The sequence below is a fragment of the Biomphalaria glabrata genome, chromosome 12 (assembly GCF_947242115.1).
Source record: "Biomphalaria glabrata chromosome 12, xgBioGlab47.1, whole genome shotgun sequence".
Lineage (NCBI taxonomy): Eukaryota > Metazoa > Mollusca > Gastropoda > Planorbidae > Biomphalaria > Biomphalaria glabrata.
Window position 1 is genome coordinate 5,726,859 of NC_074722.1, and position 26,099 is coordinate 5,752,957.

At 40.1% G+C, this 26,099-nt stretch overlaps 1 protein-coding gene across 4 annotated transcripts in view; it reads right to left on the reverse strand.

Moving 5' to 3' along the window:
• Positions 1-25,653, reverse strand: part of LOC106068759 (E3 ubiquitin-protein ligase znrf3-like) — a 66,182-nt gene extending 40,529 nt beyond the window's left edge. For 2 of the 4 annotated variants that reach the window (XM_056005221.1, XM_056005217.1), the window contains exons 1-2: positions 25,446-25,653; positions 18,118-18,720 (exon numbers count right to left, since the gene is read on the reverse strand). In XM_056005221.1, coding sequence (XP_055861196.1) covers positions 18,118-18,387 — 270 coding nt within the window. In that variant the 5' untranslated portion in view covers positions 18,388-18,720; positions 25,446-25,653. Of the gene's footprint in view, positions 1-18,117; positions 18,721-20,712; positions 22,954-25,445 lie in introns of those variants that run through there. The other 2 variants (XM_056005219.1, XM_056005220.1) reach the window with 2 other exon arrangements.
• Positions 25,654-26,099: the final 446 nt, after the last annotated feature.

Consider the following 26,099-nt stretch of genomic DNA (forward strand, 5'->3'; position numbering starts at 1 on the left):
ACATTCTACCGAGTGTCACGTGTATGGAGAGTTCCACAATACAACAGTGCAGAGAGTCAACGATAAACATGGCCGATCATTAACGAACAATACCGAACAACAATGTTGACAGTTAACGATAAACATGGCCGATCATTAACGAACAATACCGAACAACAATGTTGACAGTTAACGATAAACATGGCCGATCATTAACGAACAATACCGAACAACAATGTTGACAGTTAACGATAAACATGGCCGATCATTAACGAACAATACCGAACAACAATGTTGATAGTTAACGATAAACATGGACGATCATTAACGAACAGTACCGAACAACAATGTTGACAGTTAACGATAAACATGGCCGATCATTAACGAACAATACCGAACAACAATGTTGACAGTTAACGATAAACATGGCCGATCATTAACGAACAATACCGAACAAAAATGTTGACAGTTAACGATAAACATGGCCGATCATTAACGAACAATACCGAACACAACAATGTTGACAGTTAACGATAAACATGGCCGATCATTAACGAACAATACCGAACACAACAATGTTGACAGTTAACGATAAACATGGCCGATCATTAACGAACAATACCGAACACAACAATGTTGACAGTTAACGATAAACATGGCCGATCATTAACGAACAATACCGAACAACAATGTTGACAGTTAACGATAAACATGGCCGATCATTAACGAACAATACCGAACAACAATGTTGACAGTTAACGATAAACATGGCCGATCATTAACGAACAATACCGAACAACAATGTTGACAGTTAACGATAAACATGGCCGATCATTAACGAACAATACCGAACAAAATTGCCCGGGAAAAAAACGAACAATACGGCCGAAAAATAAATGGCATTCCACTGAAACTGTTAAAGTTGAGACGATCTAGATTTTTTTTTTCAATTAAGAAAAAAATATTTCGCCCCAACCCCTGTAGGCGAATTGTATACAAGGAATTTGTTGGACTTGTCAGCGTTGATGTCGTCATTTGTGAATAGCATAAAAAAAAAACAATCGATTGAAATATTGCTTACAAATAACACCAGCAGACGACTGGTTGTGATGATAGTGACGACAGTTACCACGTGACCACTAGTAAGAAAAAATAAGGGGGGGGGGGCTTATTTAACTAAATCATCATTAAATAATTATATAATAATAATAATTATCATGGAAAAATGGGAAAATTGTTTCGGAAGTTTCAGTAAATTGTGATTCCTTCTTTTATGTTTTTAGTATAACCGTTGCAGTACGACACAAAGTAGCAGACGATGAAAAAAAAAGTTAGGCTTAGAAAGGAGGGTGGGGTGCGGGGGGGGGGGATGCATTGCCTTAGAACTAGTGAAGGGGTGAGAAACCGAGGGCCTTTTTTCCTCGACTAGCCTCGTGTTAAGAACCTTCGGTATACTTGTGAAAGTAGCAACAAACAAACATGTGCACAGTGATAAACATGGAACTTTATTTTTTTTTAAATAAATACAACTTAAAATGTATGCAAATAACCATATAGTTAATCGTCTGGTAACGCCGGATAGTTTAGTTCGGGTAACACGTGGGATGTAGGAATGTGCCCTCGTTACTTTTAAATTAGCCACGAGTGCGGCTTCGTGGTCAATGGGATTCGACCGAAGAAACAGAAATTTTTAACACAATGTGTTTGAAACAGAAATAAAGCAATTAAACCGAAAAAAAAATAAAATGAATCAACAACTGGGGACTACATGTACTGTCAACAAATACACGAGGCTGAAGCGATGGCTTATATGTTTTGTTACATGGCGTGATTTATAAATACTATATAAATATTGACGCATGCATGAATGTCTGGAGAGGGAAGAATAGACTTTAATTTTTTTTTCCACATAATTCCATCACCCCCCCCCCCTCCCCAGGCCACTCTTTTTGTTTATTTAATTTCATTTTTTAGTTACCTTGACCAACAAGTTTCTGCATTTTATAAAGGAAAAACACAATGCTAACATTATAGTCTACTATGGACACAATGGACCACTGGCTAACTATTGAACGAAAGAGGACCACTGACTCACTGCTACCACATGCGGACCACTGACTCACTGCTACCACATGCGGACCACTGACTCACTATTAAACCAGCAGCTTTAAGCACCCGCCACCCCCTTTTGTTGATTACACCCAAAAAGGTAACGGCGTCACGTGACGTGAGCAGCGTTCGGCTTAATCTTGAAGTAATTAGGTGATTAAAATGTCATAAGTCCGTTTGAATGTCTAATCATCAAAGACTAACTTATTTGCATGTACACAGCCTGTAGAATAAAAGGTCTTCTATGAACCTTTTTACTACCTAACCCCCCCCCCTACAACTTTTTTTTTTCCGATTAAAAAAAAATCAACACTTTATTAAAAAAAACAATCTTTAAACTTACGAGAGGAGAAAAAAAAGTGTTCCACGAGGATACACTCGAGGGCAGCGTCTTTGTACCTGGGAGAAGTAGCTTACCTGGCTGGAGACGATTTGGCGCCGCACAACTTAAAACGCGGAGCTTTGCTCTCAATTGCTCCACTAGCTCCAGGGCACTCGGGAAGAGGAGGCGATAAAGGGGGCGGGGGGAGGTGAGGTCTTTTAAAATAAGGTTTCCCGGTAGGACACTTTAGTTTTAGCCAAAGACAATATGTTATGAAGGTTGCGCTTTAATGCAATAGTATTCAGGCCTGGAGAGAAGAGCGAGAGAGAAGGAAGAATAGAAAGAAAAGATTAGTTGCCAAAGAAAGAAATGTGTTCAGACTTTTGTATTAGACCAAGTCGCTTGAACCCTCGGGACCTCCTCGCGCAGGACTGTTAATGGCACACACACTCACACAATTGCAGAAATATAGAACTTGGTAAAAAATATGTGGGCCAGTTAATGGCATTGTTAGAAGAGGTGCGGGCATTCGTGCACGCGAGACACTCAATGATAAAATATTCCAATGTAGGCAAAGACACACACACACACACGCTAAAACACATCCAATTCGCTGGACTGTCTTAATGTAACGTTTGCCAGTTTTAGTTAGAAACTTATTCATTCCATATTTGCACGAGTCGCGGAGTGATTACGTAACATATGCTCCCTGGTAAACCTTCCGCGTGTGATTCTTTGACCTTATCGCTTTGTCTGGACATTTACGCCCTAGTTGACACTCGTAGATAATAACAAGTTGGTCGAATTGAAATTTGGAAGCTTTAGAAACAATATTGTAAAGTAACGTGTGCTAGTAAACCGTAGGCGTGGACGGATACCCATAGGATGGAGGAATTAGAACTTGATGTAATGGTCATCAGTTTCTGTGGCCTATGGTTAACAAGGGTGTCATGTGGCCAGCTCAATGACCTATGGCCTTTACTTTTTTCCCAACCCATTAGATCTGGGTGGACTCAAGGCGCCTGAAGATCACGAAATTATAATCCCAGTCTTTACCAGGATTCGAACCCGGTTCGCTCGGTTCAAAAGCCAAGCGCTTTACCGCTCAGTCACCACTGATAGCAAAAAAAAAAAAAAAAGTAATTTGAGCGTGCATTCCAGAACTACTTAAATCTATAACTTTCTCTCTCTCTCTCTTTCCCTCTCTCTCTGTTATGACCTCTGGGCTCGGATCTCTACTCTCTTATCATCAGCTGATTGCGTTTATTTCCTCGCCACGTCATGACGAGTCAGACAAAACTGGGATGGACAGACCAAGTAATGTTAATATACAAGCTCATATTTAGATCTATACATGGATCTTATATCTGGAGACAATGGTGGCGCGAAACTGCCTTATTTACGCTGGGAAACTGGCAGAGAATTTTTTTTAAAAAAAGGGAGTGAGCTCTGTTTGCGACAGATCCTGCAATTAATTGTTAAGAGTTGTCTTTATCTGATTGCGCAGCTTTCCTTCGCGCTTAGAAGCTTTCAGTATAACGAGCATGGTGTCGAGGGTCATTTCAAGAGCGTCAGATTGGGGGCCTCTAAAAGTAGCAAGCAAGGGAATGTTACTCTGAAAGGTTTTTAAAACGAACTGGGCTTGTGATAGAATTGACATATCTGTTATACATTGTAAAATTTTTTCTACAAATATGTTTTTATACATTTTCAAATTTAAAACTTTGGGTAGACATGTTGAAAAATATACTTTTTATGACCTCTTACAAGCGGACTTTCTCGGCCAATACCTCTCAGAACTTAAACCAGGTCGAGATTAAGCTTTCGTTCACCATCTCCTGTAATTATATTAACTAAAAATAATAGGGATTGCCCTTTGGACTATACGGAAGGTGAATGCCTTGTAGTCAATATGCCAGCCCCCCCCCCCCCGCCCCCAATTGCACACACTATTTTTCCAATCTTCAATTGTTCTGTTTATCTGTTTGTCACAGAAACACAGATACAGAAACACATAACACAGTCTTCCCTTCCCAGACACGACAATCACACACATATATATATAGAAATATGCATACACGCACACGCATACACGATTGCTTTCATCTCTGAACTAACAAACAATGAGTCAACGCAGACGCGACCAAAAGGATGGCGCTGATATCAAAGGTATGACCGCATGCAGCTCAGCATGTAGTATGGCCTATCTTTGTACTGCGTCATGTGATCTTCTGCCTGCCCGTTAAAGTTATCACACACACACACACACACAAACACACACAGTGACACAAGGACCAGTAACAATGGGATCTATCGAGTCTTTGATGTTTTCTTTTTATTGTTTTAATATCATTGATCGACATGTTATACCAGTCATTATTTTTTTTAAAAAAGCTATACAGTTGTGAAATTGTTTCCACCGAAGTCCCCCAGGGAAACACCACGTTTGCACTCTGTATATACTCATATAATAATAATAATTATATATATTTTTTATTTGATATTTCTTTGATGTTGAATGTTTTGCATATAATTTCGCTTTTATGTTTCTGCACCGAGTTTAAAAGAGCGTCAAGAAAGGGAAAATATATATTCGGAAATCGCTGTTTCCACCGAGAGAGGTTTTAAGTGATTAATAACCTTTTTTTTTTTTTTCAAGTCTTGCTTCATTTTAAGCAAAATTATCAATGGAGGTCAGCGCGAGGGCTGTTAATACTTCAAAAACAAAGTGGGGGAGGAATCAGTTATTAATACGATAAGGCTTGTACACAATCTAGGAATTGCTAAACTCCAAAATCTGATTATTCACTTTTTTTGTGTGTCTAAAACCCACTGAGGCTGAACAACGCTGTTATAATTTATTATTGTGAATTAGAGAACATAGAGTCATGAATCATACGAAAATGAGAGAGAGAGAGAGAGCAGAAGCTCAACGTACTGTTTAATGCGTCAGCTCTGTGGTAAATTTTGCAAGAAAACAAGAGTTTCAGTAGTTGACGCGATTAGATCCTCACATAGATTTCTGTTTCAGTTTATGCTTTTTTTACAAACCATTTATGAGATTATCTTTTCCTTTATTTTAGAAGCAGATTGGGAAAAAATTATTTCGCCATACACCCCTCCCCACTTCTTTTTCATTATAAATTTCGGGACTTTTTTTACTTTACGGTACAGACTACTAATCGTGAAATAGGCCAACGTTACAAGATCGCGGAGACGATGCACTGGGTACCGAGTCAGATACCCGTATATGTAACATATCATAATTAGTATCCCTCCAAGGGGAACTTTACACCATCCCTCCCGTAACATGTGAGCCTTCCTCTTGGATTAACGGTGTGAAACCGACTCTCATATCCTTTTTGACTGTTCCAGACTGAACAGGTCTAGGTAGCCACATGCTTTTGATCAGTAGGGGGACATACGAGCATTTCATCATAAGTATTTTTGAACTGAACTGGGTGTTTTGTTTTTTTTTGTTTTTTTTTTAAGTTCTCAATCACAAAGAATTTGATGGTGGTGATGATAAATTGTGAAACAAAAGAAGATAAATTAAGCATTTTAACTATTTCTTTAATTATTATTCCATATTGTAGATCTATAATTTTATTCACTAAAATGTGCTTTTCATATGAATGTATTATCAATTATCCATTTTACTAAAACGAACAAATTGAAAAATAGTTTGTGCAAAATCAGAGGGGGGCCTTTAGTTAATTTTTAACACATAGCAATAACGTCACCTAGGGGCTAGCTCTATCTAATTTATTTTTTTTCGAACTGTACTCCCGTGGGATAACTATGTTAGGTGTAGTGTAGCTAGGGCTTGATGGGAAGAAAGAGAAAGTACAGTAAACAACGTCACTTAGGGTTAAAGTAAAGGCCACCCCCCCACACACACACACAAAAAGATAACATCTCATCCTAAAAGGCCTAGACACAAGTCTACAGCAAAGAAGTAGAGTATACATTCCACAAGCAGCCCTCGCTCCCGGCTCGAGGTATCCCCATTATAGATGCGCGTATCAACCTTTGGGCATCACCGAGCTAATTTATGCAACACATGGCGTTTTCATCAGTCGGTATTAACATTTTTTTTTAAAATCGGGAATTCCCTTTGGCGCGGACTTTATGTTTTCCCACCAACAACAAAAGCGGTTTAGCAGCCCCACCCCACCCCCCTCGAGCAAAAAATATTTGACATAAATCTTAGACCACACAGATGACGGACCCAAACAATGACATGAGCTTGTGCAGTCCCTTGAGAGAAAGTTGTGCAATGGTTTGAACTTGCGTATCGGAAGTGTACGAATGCAAGTGGCCGAGTGGGGTGTGGGGAACCACCGCTGATAACCTGTTTCCGGTTTAATTACTGCTCTTAAAGATAAGGACCTCATGACGAAGACAGAGGTCTACTCAGATATGTCTCTCAGAGGTCTACTCAGATAAGTCTCTCAGAGGTCTACTCAGGTAAGTCTCTCAGAGGTCTACTCAGATAAGTCTCTCAGAGGTCTACTCAGATAAGTCTCTCAGAGGTCTACTCAGATAAGTCTCTCAGAGGTCTACTCGGATAAGTCTCTCAGAGGTCTACTCGGATAAGTCTCTCAGAGGTCTACTCAGATAAGTCTCTCAGAGGTCTACTCAGATAAGTCTCTCAGAGGTCTACTCAGATAAGTCTCTCAGAGGTCTACTCAGATAAGTCTCTCAGAGGTCTACTCAGATAAGTCTCTCAGAGGTCTACTCAGATAAGTCTCTCAGAGGTCTACTCAGATAAGTCTCTAAAACGACCCCCCCCCCCTTTTTTCCCCCCTCCTGCCAACAAGAAAAAAAAAAGGTTGAAAATGCGTGGAAACAATATGACCATTATGAAAATTGATCTTACAAGTTTAAAAAATAATTTCTGATAAAGATAATAAAAGTCGTTACTTTTCGTAGAAAAAACTCTCTCACCTCCCCTCTCTTTCTGACTTAAAAAAAAAAAAAGTAAATATGAAATTACTGAGCAGTAGAATTTTTTGTTTTTTAAATAAAACATAAAGAGTTTTTTACAAGGTTATTAGTTTGTCCTTCAGTACTGTAAGGCGATGATTTCAAAGCTGGGGTCCAGATAGACGAAAGAAACAAAGCCACCCAATTCTATCAAAGTATTTCTTGCACAATTACATTGTATAACCTCTTTTTTTTTTTTATTGCTGAAGAGGAAGAGACGAGTTGTGTCGAGAGCAGGAAGTGTTTTTCCCTCCCCAAAGTTGATTGAACTGAAAACAAAACAAAAAAACGAACCCAAGAGCGAGGGCCACATGCGAGCATTTAAAAAAAAAAAAGTGACACGAGGCGACGGGGTGTAAGGGGGTAAGTGGTACTGATCTAAGAAAACATTTTTAAAACTCAATTTAATGTAATTGAAACATTTCCCCCCCCCCCCAGTTCATCATTTACACGTGCTGGTTTATCAAACAGTTAACACCTAGCCAGGAGCAAAAGTCCAGGGGTGAGGATGGAGAAGTAATTTACTTCTTATGAACCTTAAACGCGTCTATAGAGTTACAGTCTAACCCTAGAGGAGTCTCTACTTTTCTCTCTCTTTTCTACCACACTCACTCAATTCCTCTCAGCTCACGCAGACTCTGTTCTCTCTCTCTCTCTCTCTCTCTCTTTCGTTCTCAGTCGAAATCAAAGTGCCTGTTATCAACATAATGAAGTGTTAAGGTTTGCGGACTTTCAATGTTGCACACATTCATACTGACGTAGAACGTACATGCATGAACACGCACACACACACAGTCATACGAAAACTGACGTCAATAGTTGTTTGATGTCCTTTGAACTGCATAATTTTATTGCTTCCACATACACACACCACCACCAACCCTCCACACTTCCTTACATACTAAAACTTTTCAATAACTCAGTAACAAACATAGCATTTACAAAAGAGGTGGAAGGGTTTTTACATATGTTTTCTTATATCATTCATTTGTATCGATAAGTAGATCACAGGCTATCGCTTAGAATGGGAAATGCTGTACAGACGGGATCAGGTAGAGGTGGACAATGGTTACATAACATTACAGGTAAAGATAATTACCTGTGTTTATTCATCGATATTAGGCATGTTGAGACGTTTGTAAATGTATGGTATCAGCACCATGATCAGCAAATGTAAATGCTATTTTTAGAAGATAGCTGTTGGTGCAAACCAAAAAAGATAGAAATATCAATGTTCATAATTTAGCCGTCACGGGGAGCTATGAAGGTTAAGGAGACAAGCTCTATGATTCGAACTCTAGGTCCGAGGGTTCAAGTCACACAGAGGATGCACGGTGATAGTGGTCAACTAAAGTGGTCAGCTCAAAGAAGAAACGACACGATATTGGCTTATTTCCTTGAATGCATCGCCACAACTTTTCAACGTCTATGACCACAAGTATTCAACATCTATAATTAATGCGAGCAGAAATAGAAACATCTGATTGAAAAATCGTACTGGCGCTCGTACTAGGGCAGGGGTTCTCAACTTGGGGGTCGATTGACGATTTGCTAGGGGTCGCCAAAGACCATCGAAAAAATGGATTGTTTCTGTCTATTCTTCTATTGCTGTGTGTGTTTGCCGGGGGGGGGGGTCGCGGCAGTGTGGGGGGGGATTGTAAAAAGAGGTCGCCGAGCATAAAAGGTTGAGAACCACTGTACTAGGGGGACCCAGCGATGAAGAGAACCAGGGACCTGCGCACTGCTAAAGCCGCCGCTGAAGCCTATAGCTGAACACCCCCCCTCACAACGCCTCTGCTCCCACCCCACAGACACTTCCCACTACAGCACCGTGACGTCCTGTTACCGCTTCGGTCAGATCTCAATTAATGACCCGACTTGACCTACCACGTCTTCAATTTTCCTCAGGCGAGAACTAAAACAGTGCCCACTTAGATCAAACAGGCGAAAGCAAGGGAATAGAAGCGACAGACACGACCATTCCCGACATCCAAGTTAATAACTTCGCCTATTGAGGAAAAACAACATATTTTAAAAAATAAATAACATTCCTCTTAATCTCTAAATATGCAACCAGTCACAAACTAAAAATGTTTCACTAATTAAAGAAAATGGCGACAAACTTAACACACATACACGTGCAGCTGAAAAGTCACGTGACTTGATGGGAAATATTAGAATCCATGTCATACTTTTATGTCAAGTGACATACTAAAAGCAGAACAAAACTTAAATCCTGATTCTTACAGACAAATATACGCCACTGTTCTTCCCGACAAAACATACTTTGAACAGTTTGATCACAAACACATAGCTAGATCAGTGATTCCCAAACTATGGCCGCGGACCATATCCGGGCCGTGTCAAAGTGTCCTCCCCCCCCCCACACACACACACACTGCTGGTCAAACTTTAAACCTCAATAGTTAAAAAAATTAATGGGCATCGCCGCCAGCTCAAGACACCATCAACAATTTGAGATTCACTGCTCTTCGCGACATATATATTCTAATTAACATAACCGAAATTCCTGATATAAAAAAAAAAGTCACCAAAGGGATAAAAGGCAAAGAAAGGGGAGGGAAGAGAAGTGATTAGCACAGATCAAAGCTGTTTAGACATCAAAGTCTACTCGTGCAACGGGAAAGGGAGGGAGGGGAGGGGGAAGAAGGGGGAGGGTGCACAAATTAGCCTGTGCAATCCGTTATAGGAGATTCCTTTGTAGACTACAATCCGTTATAAGCGATGCTTTTGTAGCCAGACCTATTTTAAGAAGAATTGGGGGGGGGGGGGTATGAACCAATTACATAAACGCCCGAAGAAGTTATGATCACGGGGAGAGGCGGGGAGGGGGGAGAGGAGCGGGGAAGGGGAAGGAGGCAGTAATTTGGGGGGCTTTGAAGTTCTAAGGTTATTTCTCTTTAATTATGAAATCGATCACATGATTGCTGGAGCGTTGCTTGCCTTAATATTGATACCGTGATATTTCGTGTGAAACTGACTCGGCCGATTATGTGACTTGGAGCGTAACAGCAGACGAAAACGGCAGCTCGCATATATCCATGAGTTACCTACACTTGGTTGTTCAAACGTTGAAATATTAATATACATCAAACCAGAAATATTACATAAATATTTTGCAGAAAACCTCATTCAATATCACATTTCGATTACATAATAGGCGGACAAAACTTTATACAAAGAAAAAAAAAACGTATTCCTTTAATGAAAAAGCAAAAATTAAAATAACGCTGAAAATTCCGAGGTTTCCTATTTAACAACAACAAAAAAAAAGACATTCATTGCTATATGATAACGAACTTACTCGTTATTTCTGATCCAAATACTTGATCTCTGTGGAAGAAGATACAGCACTCAAGTTAAATACCATCGCATAAAACAATACCCATGACGGCAGCCAAGGCTCGCGGTATGCGATTCAATGCCCGCATATCAATGCTATGGCATCGAGTAGCACAACACCGGAAGCAGTTTTCGATGGTAGCATTCTGTAAGATGATTTAGGATTTCGCCATTTTCAGCCCGTGTGGGTGTGTGATTTATTTATTCTTTTTTTTTTTCTCTATTAAGTCAAATAAAATCTTTCATGACATGCAGAAAAAAAAGCGAAGAGATAAATGTGTACTCTATTTTTGGAGACAAATTTATTTCCAACTAGCATGTCTGAAATTTCAACACATTTTTTTCTTCCCCCCCCCCCCCCCACATCAAAAGCAACGTTTCGCCACGACATGTACTCTTGATCACGATTCGAATCAGTAACTTTATGATTCCACTAGGTAGCGCTGAATTTAATGGCATTATTTTTTTTTTTTTAGTCTACGGTCAAAGAGCGATTTTTTTTTGTGTCGGCAATATGCAACAAATATCTAGAACCGTAAAGTTTGTAAAAATTGAGTGGGGGGGGGGGGCGGGGGGGGGGGGGGCGTTTGATCTTGATATATAAAAGTGTATCTAACGGGTTTTAGCAACATACTGGCTGTTAGTCACTATACCACTTATATTAAGACGCGACTGTAAGGACAAGAGGAAAGCATACGGGCAGACACATATGTGAAATTGCGTAATGGACGATAGCTACGGAAGACGGACAAACAATCTAATTATCAGAAAAGACGATCAAAAAAAGGCAGACATAAGCAGGGGCGTAGCTAGGAATTTTCCTTTGTTTGGGGGTCTGGGAGCTGGAACTCTTTAGGGGCTTCTGCATTTTGCGTAATATTTAATTTTAAATGTGAAAAAAAATTTGGAGGCACCCCTATCAAGTGGGGGCCCCGGGGGGGGGGATTTTCAACTTCTCCCCCTCAACCTAGCTACGCCACTGGACATAAGTGACGCATAACAAGAAAAAAAAAAGGCAGGAAAACTGACACACAGACAGACAAACAGGCATGTTATCAAGTTTATATATAAATATGTATTTGTATAGTGGAAAGGTCTCGAGCGTCGTCCACAACTGATTATATTGCCTTTGAAGATGATAAAAAAAAAAGGTTTTGATCAATATGTTTTGGCACGGTGGTGAAAATTAAAAACATTTTTAAAACACCAATGAATTATGCACGACTGACAGTAATTGAAGTGAATAAATCTATCAAATCAACTAGAGTACAGCCGGTGCCGGCTCAAACCGTGAGATGTGCACACGGGACTTCCTGATGCGCACCTACCGGCATTAATAAAAAAAAAACTGTGGGCAATACCAAGGGTGTTAAACGTGATGAGGCAACACATTACTCAACACCCACGAGAGGTGTACGCCAATGTGGGCAGCATAGATGCATTCTTTTTTCTAGACAACTGCGCTGTGATAGGGCATTCTATTAACTCTTTCTCTCCTAACTGACGATACCAGCGTTGATTCCACCAGAATGTGGTAAATAATTACAGAGAGAAAGAGCTAACCCGCGTGAGGAAAGACAGGAATCATTTCTCCAGGAGCGTAGGTTAGCCTCACTGGCAAAGAGAAGAACACCTGGCACAAATGGCTTAAGACAAAGACAAACTAATGGAGACACAGTTACAAAGTAAGGTTACATCAGAAACAGCGCGAAGAGCACTTAAATTAACCCTCGTCTACAAATGGCTTGGCGTCGATGCTGACAAATATGTATGTCGCAACATGGTCTACGTATCCACGTGAAATACTTTGTTTATTTTTTATATCCCGGACTCTATAAAGCAACCGTTATTATTATAGGATGTGCTTGCAAATGTCCTTATAGTTTCAGATGTTTGTGAAGCTTGTTATTTTAATATTAGTGTCAGACCACGTTTAAGAAAGCCTAGAACCCAATCTTTAAATGACAAAGCTTATTACGTCACTAATTTATAATGAACAAAAAAAAACTGTTAGTATAACACAGCCAATCATTTTAGAGGCATGTCAGGAGTATGTGTTCATAAATGACAAGTTCACATGCATATGTGGTGTTTTCAAACAAAAAGAATATTATCTCTTTAAACTGTTGAATATTTGAAAGTTAAACTCTAGATTGGTATAGAATCGATTGCATAAAGCTATGTGGCTTGACTGTCTTAGTATAAGCAGAACTTAAAGATACAAGTTCTTTTTGACTGATCAACCTTAAGCAATCTGATACTATCTAATTGCATTTATAAACAAACCAGCCATTAGCATTTTAAAACTAGAAAAAAAAAAACGTTTAGAAAGTACATATTTCCATAGGTATTAATTTCGTAGCAGCTACTACCTTTGATAACTTTGATTTTAATAGCTGCCAACTTTTGTCAACCTTGAAAGCGCATTTGTAACGATGGCGGAAGTTAACCGAGGCCACTGGGCGAGGGTGTAAGAAACGGCGAGCAAACAATTTATACACAACCTATATCGTTTACGACCCACTACAGACAACTGTAGCCTACCTTAAGTTTTATCGCTTTAAGATATTCGTAACTTTACGAGTCCACACCAAGGTCCACGCTACCTAAATAATAAAGCGAAGGACTTAAGAATATTAATACCGCAGAATAACATAGCAATTTTTGAAAGCTATATTGCTTGATTTTTTAACCCAACGCGCTGGTTATAAAAGGTTGCTATGGATACGTCTTCGATAGATGGATGCCTGGTCGTGTGGTATGTTTGCGCTCAGTCAAAATGGTCCCGGGTTCGAACCCCGCCCGCCGCTATCCCCTGTCGCCGTGCTGGAGGTTTGGGCTCGGATATAATTATCTTCAAATGAGAAGGAACATACAAAAATATGATTTAAAAAAACAACAACGAAGATGTGCATTATATTACGACATTGATTAAATAAATTCATTAAATAGTTATTCATGGTATTTACGATAATCATTTTTCTTTTCTCGTTTCTTTACACTCCGCAATTTTATTTTATTTTTTTTAATAAGAGACACTTTTAATTTTGGTTTCATTTAACACCAACAAATATCATAGAATTAAATGTCAATGACATTTTTTCATGGTAAGTTCCTCTGAATGATACTAACAAAAATAAAATGTGCTTGCCTTTCCATAAGAGAAGTTTTGTTACAAGATAATGTGGACGGAACTGAATAATGGGGTCAAGGTCAAAAGTAGGCTCCTGTGACTACTCCGTTCATCTTTAAAATGCCAATAAATGTCAATGATTCATTTACTCCCACGCAAAGATTCAGCCGTGGTTTGAAAAAAAAAAATCCTCGTCACACTACCCCCCCCCCCAACTTTTTTTTTTAGGCCATAGGTGACAACCAAGTGGGGGTCAGTCTGTCACGAACTGCTAAGCCGTATGTCTGTAGTACTCAGGGGAGATTACCTTCTCTCTATATTAACGGACAAACCATCAAAGTCAAACGCTTAACGCTGGCTAAGATTCTCAAGCGTCTCACGTCCTCCCTTTGAAAGGCTCTTCTCTTCCAAAAGCCAATTAATCAGCTAATTAGCCGGACCCCCACCCCCTCCCTAAACTCCGCGGGTCTTTGATCGCCAGTTCTTGTCAACAAAAGTAGTAACATGAATTGAAGTTTGTTTTTCAACACACACACACACAAATGCACTCTAACACCCTCTTCCTCTTGGCAAAGCTTATATTAAACTCCGTCTGTCTGGTAAAAAGTTTTTTTTTTCACCCATTCGCGGATCAAGTAATAAGGCATGACTAAATTAACCCATTATTTAATTATTGGTAATTCATTGTTTAGTTTGATATCGAAATAAGGGGAAGTCATAGGATAGACGGATTGTTTCCCCTGAATACGTTTCGACATGTTTTTTGTCTCCCACTTTCCATTCTCGGACTTAATTGAAATTGTGCATAATTATTCATAGTCGATGACAGTACACGAACCAATCCAAAAAGTAACCAATTAGTTAATGAATTAGTACTAGTTAAGTGTTTTATATAGAAGAGTTAAACCCTGCCAAGTTTTAGAAAGAGTGGCAGTGATTGGCGGCTCTTTACCTTAGATAAGCTTTGTGTTTTTTTTAAGTAATAATCTTTTTTTCTTTTGCTTGTTTCTTTAAATTTGTCTTCCTTTACTCCAATCTTATACAAGTGTTTAACGCGCTCAGTAAGGGGGGGGGGGCTCTTTCTTTCGCCCCCCCCCCCTTTCACCTTCTTTCTTTCTCTCACACTGCTTTTAATTGTTTCTTTTCTCCGGACAACAACAATAAAAAAAAAAAAAGCTTACAATGTCATTTTCCCACCACAACCCGCATTCATTCTTGTATGGGTGGTGCTGAGATTGGTGCGTGTATTTGTGTGTGTAAGAGAGAGAGAGAGAGAGAGTGAGAGAGACTAACCTGAGCTGCATTATCATCCCCATTTTTTTTTACTTTGACATCAGTCAAAGCCCGAAAGTAATTGCACCCTATCGCCTGTAATTTAACTGGTGCTAATAAAGGCTTTGTCTACCGCTCGTTCGACACCGCCTCGACCAGAAAAGCCCATTAGTCGAGTCAGTCGTTATCACCCCCCCCCATGCCCAATCCGCCACCTCCCCCCCTTTTTTTGTAACAACATTACGGCCCTACCAGCAACAGCCCTCACACAGGTGCTCGGTAAAGGAAAACCCATTTTTCAACATGCTTAATGCAATGACAAAGTCTGCTGGTAATTCATTACCATACCGCTACCTATGCAACTGGCGACCATATGGTACTCAGGTATGATCAAGTTTACAACTCCATGTTCTCTACTATGGTATCTAGCCCACGGGGAAAGCTATCACAGGTATAATAAATGGGGTTGGGTTAATAAACAAAATGATTACGGAAACGCGAGCTTTTATTCTTATTATTTCTTAGCCATGGCCCACATGATTGGAAGGCGGTTATAGCCTTGAATGACTTTACTGTAAAACTCCGTTTAGAATGAGATGTGGGTGACCGAATTAATAAAACAATACGGTTGGCTATTTTACATAATTTATGGAGATGGGGGGGGGGGCGCAAGTGATGAACACGGAGGAAGGGAGGGCGAAAAGTTTTATTTTAACATTTCGGGCGTCTTAGTTTGTACAAGAAGCCCCCCAGTTATGAGTAAATATTTAGTAAATATTGGAAGGAAATTGAAAGGAAGTCGGGATACACTAATGAAGTCTAAACGTGCTAGGGCTAGCTATCTGGCCGAGAATGGTCGGAAATGTAAAGGGGGGAGGGGCGGAATGGAATTAATGTGTTCAATCGGTCTGTAAACGTGATTATCTTCTGTTCATAAGGAACGTCTGCGATTAGTAAGATAATATCAGCTGTAAGATAATATCAGCTGTAATATAATATCAGCTGTAAGATAATATCAGTTACATATGGCGATTCCGAATGTCGAAAAGAAAATTATTGGATTAGAAGTTCCCCTTTCAGACCTAACTATCTATACTATAGGGTCACCTGTTTCTGTGGGCCAACGGTTAAAGAAGGTGTCGTGTGGCCAGCACAAGAACCAACCGCCTTTACTTTCCCCATTATAGCTATTGTTGTTTTTTTTTAAATCCTTAATTTAAAAAATCCCAGTCTTTACCAGGATTCGAACCCACGACCCCTCAGTTCGGAAGCCAAGCGCTTTACCGCTCGGCCACCTAGAATAGCGTTTAACAATGCATAACCATTCCAGGTAGGACTTATCCCTATTCGGTAGGCAAGGACGGGGAGGGGGGGTAAACACAAGATAATTGTCTTTACAGAGGAAGTCTTGGCAAAGAGAATTCAAAGAACATTAAAACAAAGCAGCTTCAAATGTCCTGAGATGAAGTAGACTGATGACGCCCGTATGGCCACAAGCTTTGAACAGGCCTTGTTCTCCCTCCGATACCAACTTTTTTATTTAAATCAAGCACCGCAAGCTGACAAGGTGTTACAATCAACGGAGCGAGAAGGTCGCGGGGCGTCTGCTCCCTCCCCTCTGAAAAATACTAACACCCGAGCGGTAAAATTTAACTGAATGGCCAGATAACGAGGGTTTGAACGATGCTTGATTTGCAATTGTTGCCCATAGGGGCGAATGGAGTGCCCACAGTCTCTGCTAGCGCCCGGAGGAACGTTTCAACACGTGTTGCTAGGCCAGCATCTAGTAAAAAAAAAAAGTAAAGTTCCCCTTTCAGACCTTGTGGTCTTTAGGGCAGATGATGTAAAGGTCATCTGTTTCTGTGGTATACGGTTAACAAGTGTGTCATGTGGCCAGCACAACGACCAACCACCTTTACCTTTCCCTAACTAATGTCAGGTACCCATTAGAGCTGGGTGGACTCAGAGGCGCCCGAAGATCCCGAAATTACAAATCGCAGTCTTCACCAGGATTCGAACCCCGGTCCCCGGTTCGGAAGCCAAGTGCTTTACCGCTCAGTCACCGCGCCTCCTGGCCAGCACATAGAGTCCTAAGTAATTACACATATGGCTGCATGGTCGCGTGGTATGCGCTTTTAACTGCATTGACTATGGTCCCCAGTTCAAACCCTGCCCTCCTCCACCCCTTTGACCTAGGACGTAATAATCTTTCATTTCTACATGTATTGTAATGTATAAAATAATCCTATTCTATGGCCAATATACACCCAGGAAAAAACAATTTTGGGCAATTTCAGTATTTTTAAAAAGTTACTTTAATGACCTCATAGATTTGAATTATGTAAATCTAGGATGAGTTCAAGAAGGGAAATCACTCCCGCATCATTTTTTGTTTCTTCATGTCTATCAGTATCACACCGAATGCATGAAATCTATTCCGGTAGTTGTTACCTATCTCAATAGTTTCCACTTGAGAGCAGATCTATAAGACCGATGATGTAAATTGTACTCTTTTTTTGTCAAATATGCAAATTAAACAAATCTTTTTTATGTCCTAAATTTCGGCATCGGAATTGATGGGTTTTCACGATAATTAAACTAGGTCAAAAAAAGTTAAAATGAAATTCAGTGTTGACAAGTAAAAAACAAAAATTAGTTACAAACAGAAGAGCTTAGAAAACATATTAGCAGTGCTAAAAGAAAGACAGTTATCGTATAATTAAAAAAATTACACTTCCTTTCGTCTGTACACCAGATACACCAAGGAGCTATTTATAGTTTTTACACCACAGAGGAAAATCTCAACAAAAAAAAAACTGAAGTAAGTATTATGTCTAATGATACATCTTAATTTGTATAAAAAAGACTGATACAAAACGCTGAGTTATTATATCTCAATAAACAATTGGTACAAGTCATATTTTACAGCTTAATGTCCTAAACTACTCACCTGCTTCATCCTGCCCTCGGCACTGTAGGCGGTCCCCGCCTCGGTAAACATCCCCCGAAGTTTAAACGTCTCCGTGGCGTACTTCCCGTTCTCCGTGGGGTGGTACAGAACGATTTCCAAGATGGCGTTCTCTGACCCGTCCAGGGCCTGGGCCTTGACGCCCCCGCCGCCAGGGAGCAGCAGCAGGACGGAAAGATGAAAGACGATGCGTGCCCTCAGTAGCAGGAGCGGTTGAACCAGGCAGTAGATCCGTGTCTGGCGCCATCTCATTTTGTATCATCTTCGCGCTTCCGCCGTCGCATTATTTCCCCGTGTATTGACGGAGACGCCTGGCGAGGGCCGTAATGTTGAGTTCTCTTCTTTCCTTTTTTTTTTTTTTAATCCTGTTAAAAGTATTCCAATAATGAAGAATCTTGACTTACGAGGAAAAAAAATCGCATTCAATGTTCAAAGGTGTAGTATTTCTGAAATCTTTTTTTCACATGCAAGTTGTGCGTACCAAATTACTCCAAAAGAAATGTACACAAAATACTATAATTGTCACACTGATAATCACGATACTAGATCTACATCTGTCACACTTGAGGATTTACAGTCGTGACGCTGATGGATTTAATATAAATTAGAGCAAAGTTTTAGCGAGAACTCTCGATACCACGAGAATAAATAATTTAAACAGATTACGTTTTCAGCCCTGGAGAAGTCTACGGAAAGAAAGAGCATGTGACGAGCCCTCGAGCGAGGTGTCAAACTCTTGTCTGGACAGCGGGTTACGCAACGGTCTCCCTCAGTGTTTCGGCCAAGTGTCACCCCGCTGACGTTTCTGTTGTGTCCACTCTTCGGCGCGACACGAGTGTCACCGGTGATTGGTGTATGTGTGTGTGGGGGAGGGGGGAGGGCGAAGGTAGTGCGTGAGAGTGAGGGGGAACTGGAAAGAAAAAAAAATTGAACAGAAGGTGGGGGGTGGAGGGGCGGGGCGGTTACGTAAATAATGCCCAGAGACCCATGAATTAGACGAGACAATGGCGTGTCGGCTGAACTGACATGAAAGAGAAGAGGCTGAAAACTAATGACTGCGCGATAGGGAGAACAAGGGGCGCGGTGAACATCGGGAGAAGGGGAGGATAGAAATAAAAAGAGTGGGGGGGGGGAGAGAGAAAATTGATTGATGGACAGGGACCGTAAAAACATTACATTAAAAACCCAACAGATGCAACAGAACAAAGAGGACCACGACCACCGATGCATTTTAATTTAAGTTTATCAAATGAAAACAATGTGATCAAAACTGTCCACATAAATAAATACTAAAGAAACGCCAATGGCGTAATGGCGTTCCGCTTAATTAAACAGGAATGTTTGCAGCGATTCTCAAACGCACCGACAAACGTGGGATCTAGATCGTATTTATTCTAGACGTTAGGTACGCATAAAGTATGGGGGTCTTTATTATACATTGTATCCCAGAAAAGATGCTAACTATGAATGAAGCACTTTAAGCTGAATTCGCGCTAAAATTTGAGAAAGTACTTAGAGATCTGGTACTTAAGGTGTTTGTCTCTATATACGACTATGTTACGTAATGTCAATATCTAAGACTACGTCACGCAATAACAATACATACGACTATGTCACGTAATGCAAATACATACGGCTACGTTACGTAATGCCAATACATAATACTATGTTACGTAATGCCAATATGTAAGACTACGTCACGTAGTGCCAATATATACGACTACGTCATGTAATGCCAATACATACGACTGCGCTACGTAATACCAATACATAAGACTACGTTACGTAATGCCAATACATAAGACTACGCTATGTAATACCAATACATACGACTGCGCTACGTAATGCCAATACATAAGACTACGTTACGTAATACCAATACATACGACTGCGCTACGTAATGCCAATACATAGGACTACGTTACGTAATACCAATACATAAGACTACGTTACGTAATACCAATACATACGACTGCGCTACGTAATGCCAATACATAAGACTACGTTACGTAATACCAATACATACGACTGCGCTAGTAATGCCAATACATAAGACTACGTTACGTAATGCCAATACATAAGACTACGTTACGTAATGCCAATACATACGACTGCGCTACGTAATGCCAAAACATAACACTACGTTACGTAATACCAATACATAGGACTGCGCTACGTAATGCCAATACATAAGACTACGTTACGTAATGCCAATACATACGGCTATGTTACATAATGTCTATACATACGGCTACGTTACGTAATGTCAATACATAATACTATGTTAAGTAACGCCAATACTTACGACTACGTTTCGTAATGCCAATATGTAGGACCATGTTACGTAATGCCAATATGTAAGACTACGTTACGTAATGTCAATACATAATACTACGTTACGTAATGCCAATCAGCTGTGATGAAGAAACGTGTGACAATTGTTAAACCCATAGAGAGGGAGAGAGATGCAGGGCGTATACTCTTTGTTAGCCCCCAATCAGGTAACACAGTGACCTAAAGCCAAAAGAGGTCGATTACTGAATAATCCAAGTACATTAATAAAGCACATAGACTTACTAAATGAAGCTTAAAGAAAAACTCGTCTCCATCGAACGAGGCTACACCACTGACCCCACGATGGAATTTCTTTGAGCACCATCTAGCAGCATCATCATTCTAGCTGTTTCAGACTCTTTCCCAGCCCACAACCACGATACACCTGACGATCAGAACAATGACCGAAATACTTTATATATGTTTATATAAACATTGGCATTTAAAGGCTAACTTAAAAGTCAACTTGTAAACAATTGTTCTTTCGTTTATGCACATAAAACATCTTTCTGTGACTCGACCTAGCCTCCATGAATAATGAAATCACACGAGGCTATACGAAAGATTATAGATAATGTTCATTATGTGTTTTTTTTTTTAATCCACAAAGGTATCACAAGACCTACAACCAGGTTTCGTTTTTTATAATCGATATAATATGGACAAGAAGAAGAAAGAGAAAAAAAAACATATTCAGCTATCAATCGACACTGATAATACTGCTTTGATGTGTACACACGACACAGATACCATACACACGCCGTCACGCCAAGTTACTCTTTTTTTTCCCCTTTTGATTCAGCGTCTCGTTAAGACAATTACTAGAACATTACATCTAGCTCGTGATGGCAAAATTTTATGTAAAAAAATAATGGACAATGGCTAGCAGTGGATAAAACTTTGTACAATAGAGTAGGGTAGGGGTATGGTCGAGATGTTGGGTGGTTTCGCCACCCTAATTACAAATCGCAATTTAAAAAATGCTTGCATTTCCGAAGCCACATGCTTATTTATATATACACACACAAGCCGTGTGTACTAATCAAGTCAAATCGAGAGGTAATTTTAAAACCCTCCTAGTAAAAAAAAAAAAAGCAGCCTCGGTTTAAAGATGAATAGGCGAGCGAACCGATCCTAAGTTTTGATACATTTACAAGCCGGTAGCCTGACAACATTCGGGTATGTCTGGTGTCGCCTCGAGAGTTTAATCTTGGACGATAAAATGGCGAGGTTTACTGCCCTAACCCGCGGTAGGCTATTGTCAGCGCGGATCAAAGTGATTTCTACCTGTACCACCTCCGTCTCCACCCCACCCCCTTACGCCATTTACTTGGTGGCTCCTTATATTGTACAGGTACCATTACCGCTCGACTTTTAAAAAAGAATTGGGTCCCTGCTGGAGAGGGGGTGAGAGGGAGGGGGACATAATCCTGTAGGTAGTGCCTTAGCTTCAATATATTTTTCTTTCTACTTCATTACTCTACGTTTATAGGCTAGTGCACGAATTATTTTTTTTTTCCCAATCGTAAGAAAAGAGCATAGATCTAGACTCTAGGTCTCCAATAAAGTACAAGACAATGGTCAAAGAATCAGTGACGACACTGTGTTAGTTGTTGAGGCCCTTAAAGAACTCCCCGTGTCTTGGTTTAAATAAAAAGAAGGCAGCGACATTGTTGCCCAACTAGACACGATTCCGCAAGAAAATTAAAAAAAAATGATAAAATAAAGTTCATATGTAGATCACTTATGTATAAGGCTAATCCAGAATATTCATTTACATTTCGACCAATTACCGTTCGCTAATAATAATGCTAAGTTTCAGGCAATTGCCGGTGATAGTCCTGATGTAGCAGAATCGGGCAACACATAAATATATTTTTAAAAAATAACAACAAAAGAAAACTAATTTCATCTAATAGTGAGCATAGCATCGAGGGGTTTTATTACTAATTCCGATCAGCCAAAGTAGGCCTTTACAGTTGCTATTCGCATTGTCACGAGAGCGGTAGTATTACTTCCCATTACCAACGCTACACAATGTAAACCCAGCCACTCACACCCGTTAGAAATAGAATGGGGGATCTTTTTAAGGGAACTGTACTCTCAATTATTGACAGACATGTTTTATCTATCTATTTCCCAGTATACCCGATTGTCAGCCTAACTCTGCCACTAGTGTCACGTGCAATACTTCGCTTACTTTAGGTACTGCATACAGCAATTAACGTACATATAGAGTTGAAGCTAGGTGCTGAAACAATATATGTATGCATACAGCCTATGTGAAAACCTATTGATGATTGGCCGGTACTTTATTGTGTATTTCATAACGCCTAATTTTATACGTGTTTCGGACGTGCCTTCTGATTTAATTATATCCTAGGACGGCAGGGGAGGTCAGCAGACAGTGTTCGAGCCCAGAACCATCTTAATGGTTGAACAACCGCCTAGAGCGCATACCACACGACCACGCAGCCATCCTTTCAAAGCCCAAAGAATATAAATTATAAAGCGCATATATATATATATATATATATATATATATATATATATCCTATTTCAGACCTTGTGGTATATAGGGCAGATGATGTAAAGGTCATCTGTTTCTGTGGCCTACGGTTAACGAGGTTGTCATGTGGCCAGCGCAACGACCAACCGCCTTTATTTTTTCCCCCAACTAACGACAGGTATCGATTAGGACTGGGTGGACTCAGAGGCCCCCGAAGACCACAAAATTAAAAATCCCAGTCTTCACCGTGGACGGAGTCTCGGACCTCGGTTCGGAAGCCAAGCGCTTTATCGTTTATATATAATAGGAATACAATTGGTTTGGAACCTAATGAATATTTTTTTAGCTATGTATGTGCGTGTGTTTGAAAAGTGTAGGCAAACACTCCTAGATCTATTGTATTAACGCTCTTGCATAGTGTATTATCTGCAAAGCTGAAGGACGTCAGTGATTAAAAAAACGCGCTAAGCACACGGTTCAAACTCAGACTAAATGTATAACTATAGTGAACACAGACAGTCGGGAACATAAACAAGGGCAGACCTAACCATACTAATCCTCCGAACATCAGAGAGAGAGAGAGAGAGAGGGAGGGAGAGACGGAGGGAGGGGGTATGCATATACCGGTACTAGTATAATAGGATTTCATAATAGTCCACAGCCTACCCCAACCCCCCCCCCCCCCCCCCCGAAATCCCATCTAGCCCTCCCGGCAGCTCGCGTTTGATGCACAGCTTAAACCATTAAAACTTTACTCGAGACAGGCTTTTGGCTTTTTATCTTTTCAAACGCCTGTCTATTTAAGTGTTTAAAGAATGTAACCATATCTTGTTTTATTATCAAATCAAGTTCTAGAAAGACCGAGCCAGAGGTCGAGAGACACAAATTACGTTCACGCAATGTCTTTGCCTTACTAAATCACCTGCTTGTCTATCAAACCAAAAAAAAATCGTTTTTTGTTTTTTAGGAATTGGTATAGTGTAGGTCTTGTTACAAAGATACACAATACATTAAAAGCAGAACGCTGCCAGAGACGTGTCCACATAATTCCCTCCTTCCAATTCGACAGAAGAAAATATTTAAAAAAAAAAAAGGGGGGGTCTGATTAAAGAAAGAGTTAGAACGATCCGTCCCAACCTTTGATGTCTTTAAGGGCCGTGGTCTAGCCTACACGTGGCTATTGTCTCCATGTATCCAGACTGGTCAGCATAAAATGTTTGTTTTGTAAAATGTTTTACATGTTTCGGATGTTCCTTCAGAGTTGAAGATAGTTTACTTCCTAGTCCAAACCTCCCGCAGGACGACGGGGGATGGGAGCGGGCAGGGTTTGAACCCTGGACCATCAATAAATTCAAACGACAGTCCAGCGCGCAAACCGCACGACCAGGCAGCCATCCGGCAGCATAAAGACCAATAGCAGCTACTAACCAATATCGGTAGGGCTACGCAATGAAGCTGGGTAGATAAAAAGATTTGAAATTTAAAATGCAGGTCTTCATTAGCATTCGCACTCGAGATCTCTGAGCTACACAACTCGGCCACTAGGCGTATAACAAATGATATATGGAAAGAAAATATACAAGATGCAAGAGTGAGCAATTATGTTGCTTCGATAAGCCTCCACAGAATATCAAACACACACAAAGAATATTGCATCAAGGGCCTCTAGATCAAGACATCTGTTAAACGAAATGGGGGTGGACAGCACAGTGGTCTAGCCTTCCTCCCTCACCCTTCTAAAACACACACACACAGCATATCAAGGGGATTGCATAGTATCTGTTAACATACAAAGATAAACAGTACATTCTATCTCAGTTTTTTTACACATTCCACTTCTAACAGAGAGCCGTATTAACAATGAACCCGATTACAATAAATATTTATAATGCGGTCAACAACCAGATCCCTCGAGTCTTACGATTGTATATTTATAGCAGGCTATAAATTAAATTCGCGAGTCGAGGAGCTACCGACCAAGGACACCTAAAATAGGATGTCAATGGATGCAATAAACGAACATCGAGGGCTGCAATAAAATTATCGAGGGCTGAAATGAATGAAATAAAGAGTCTGACAAAAAGCGATAATGATAATCCTGCTATATTTAGATCTAGATCTAGATTAGATCTAATGTCAATAATGAATATTAGATCACAATGTAGATCAAGGAATCTCACGGAGAAAGATCTAGTCTAGATCTAGATCTTGAGTCTAGAATTTAGATCTAGAAGTAGACTGTCATTTCAATTTAAAGTTCAAACCATCAATAATCATTGTTTGACTCTACTATCTCTAGATCTAGATTTAATTTAAAATCACTAATAAAGCCTAGTCTAGACTACAGCAAGTTGAGCAAGTCAGATCTAGAAATCTATTCTAGCTTCTAAAATCTCATTTTAAATCTAGATCAAGACTAGAGCGTAGTGTAGACGTAACTTAAATCACATATAGAGTAAACTATTACACTTTATAAACATAGGCTTCATGCCAAAAGTAAATTGAAATAATCACAGTCGGAAAAAAAATTTGGATCCATCAATGAAATATGCACACAACATTTCCTCGTGTTTTAGCCACACTGAAACGAGAGGTTCGCGGACCAAACGGAAAAACACCAACAAAAACCCATGTCGTCTGATCAACTTCACTCTTTTCAGAGTTCTTTCCCCTTAGCCTCGCCGCGCGCTACCAACAGAGGTGGATTGAATGGGGGGAAAAAAACAGAAGAGCCAAGAGAGGTGAAACAGTGGTTGAAGAGGAGAGGGAGAAAGAGAGAGAGAAGGGGGGTGCGGGGAGAGCGGGAAGCCAAAAGCGGGGGAAAAAAATTACTCGAGCGTTTAACGGAAAACTGGGGCTATAAAGTAAATGGGTGAGAAAAAAAAAGGTAGCAAGAGAGAGAGGGGAGAAATGAACCGTCCATTGGGGGAGAGAGAGAGAGGGGGGGGGGTGTTAAAACTAACCTCAAAAAGTTGTCTTTTGATTAAATTAATAAAAAGAAAACGGTAGATACAAAACAAACAAGATTGCTTTGAAGAACGCGTTCAACTTTTTTAATTTTTTTATTAAACTGTTTACAGTACAAACGGGGAGTTGTTTATCTCGCGCAGTTGGCGAGTGC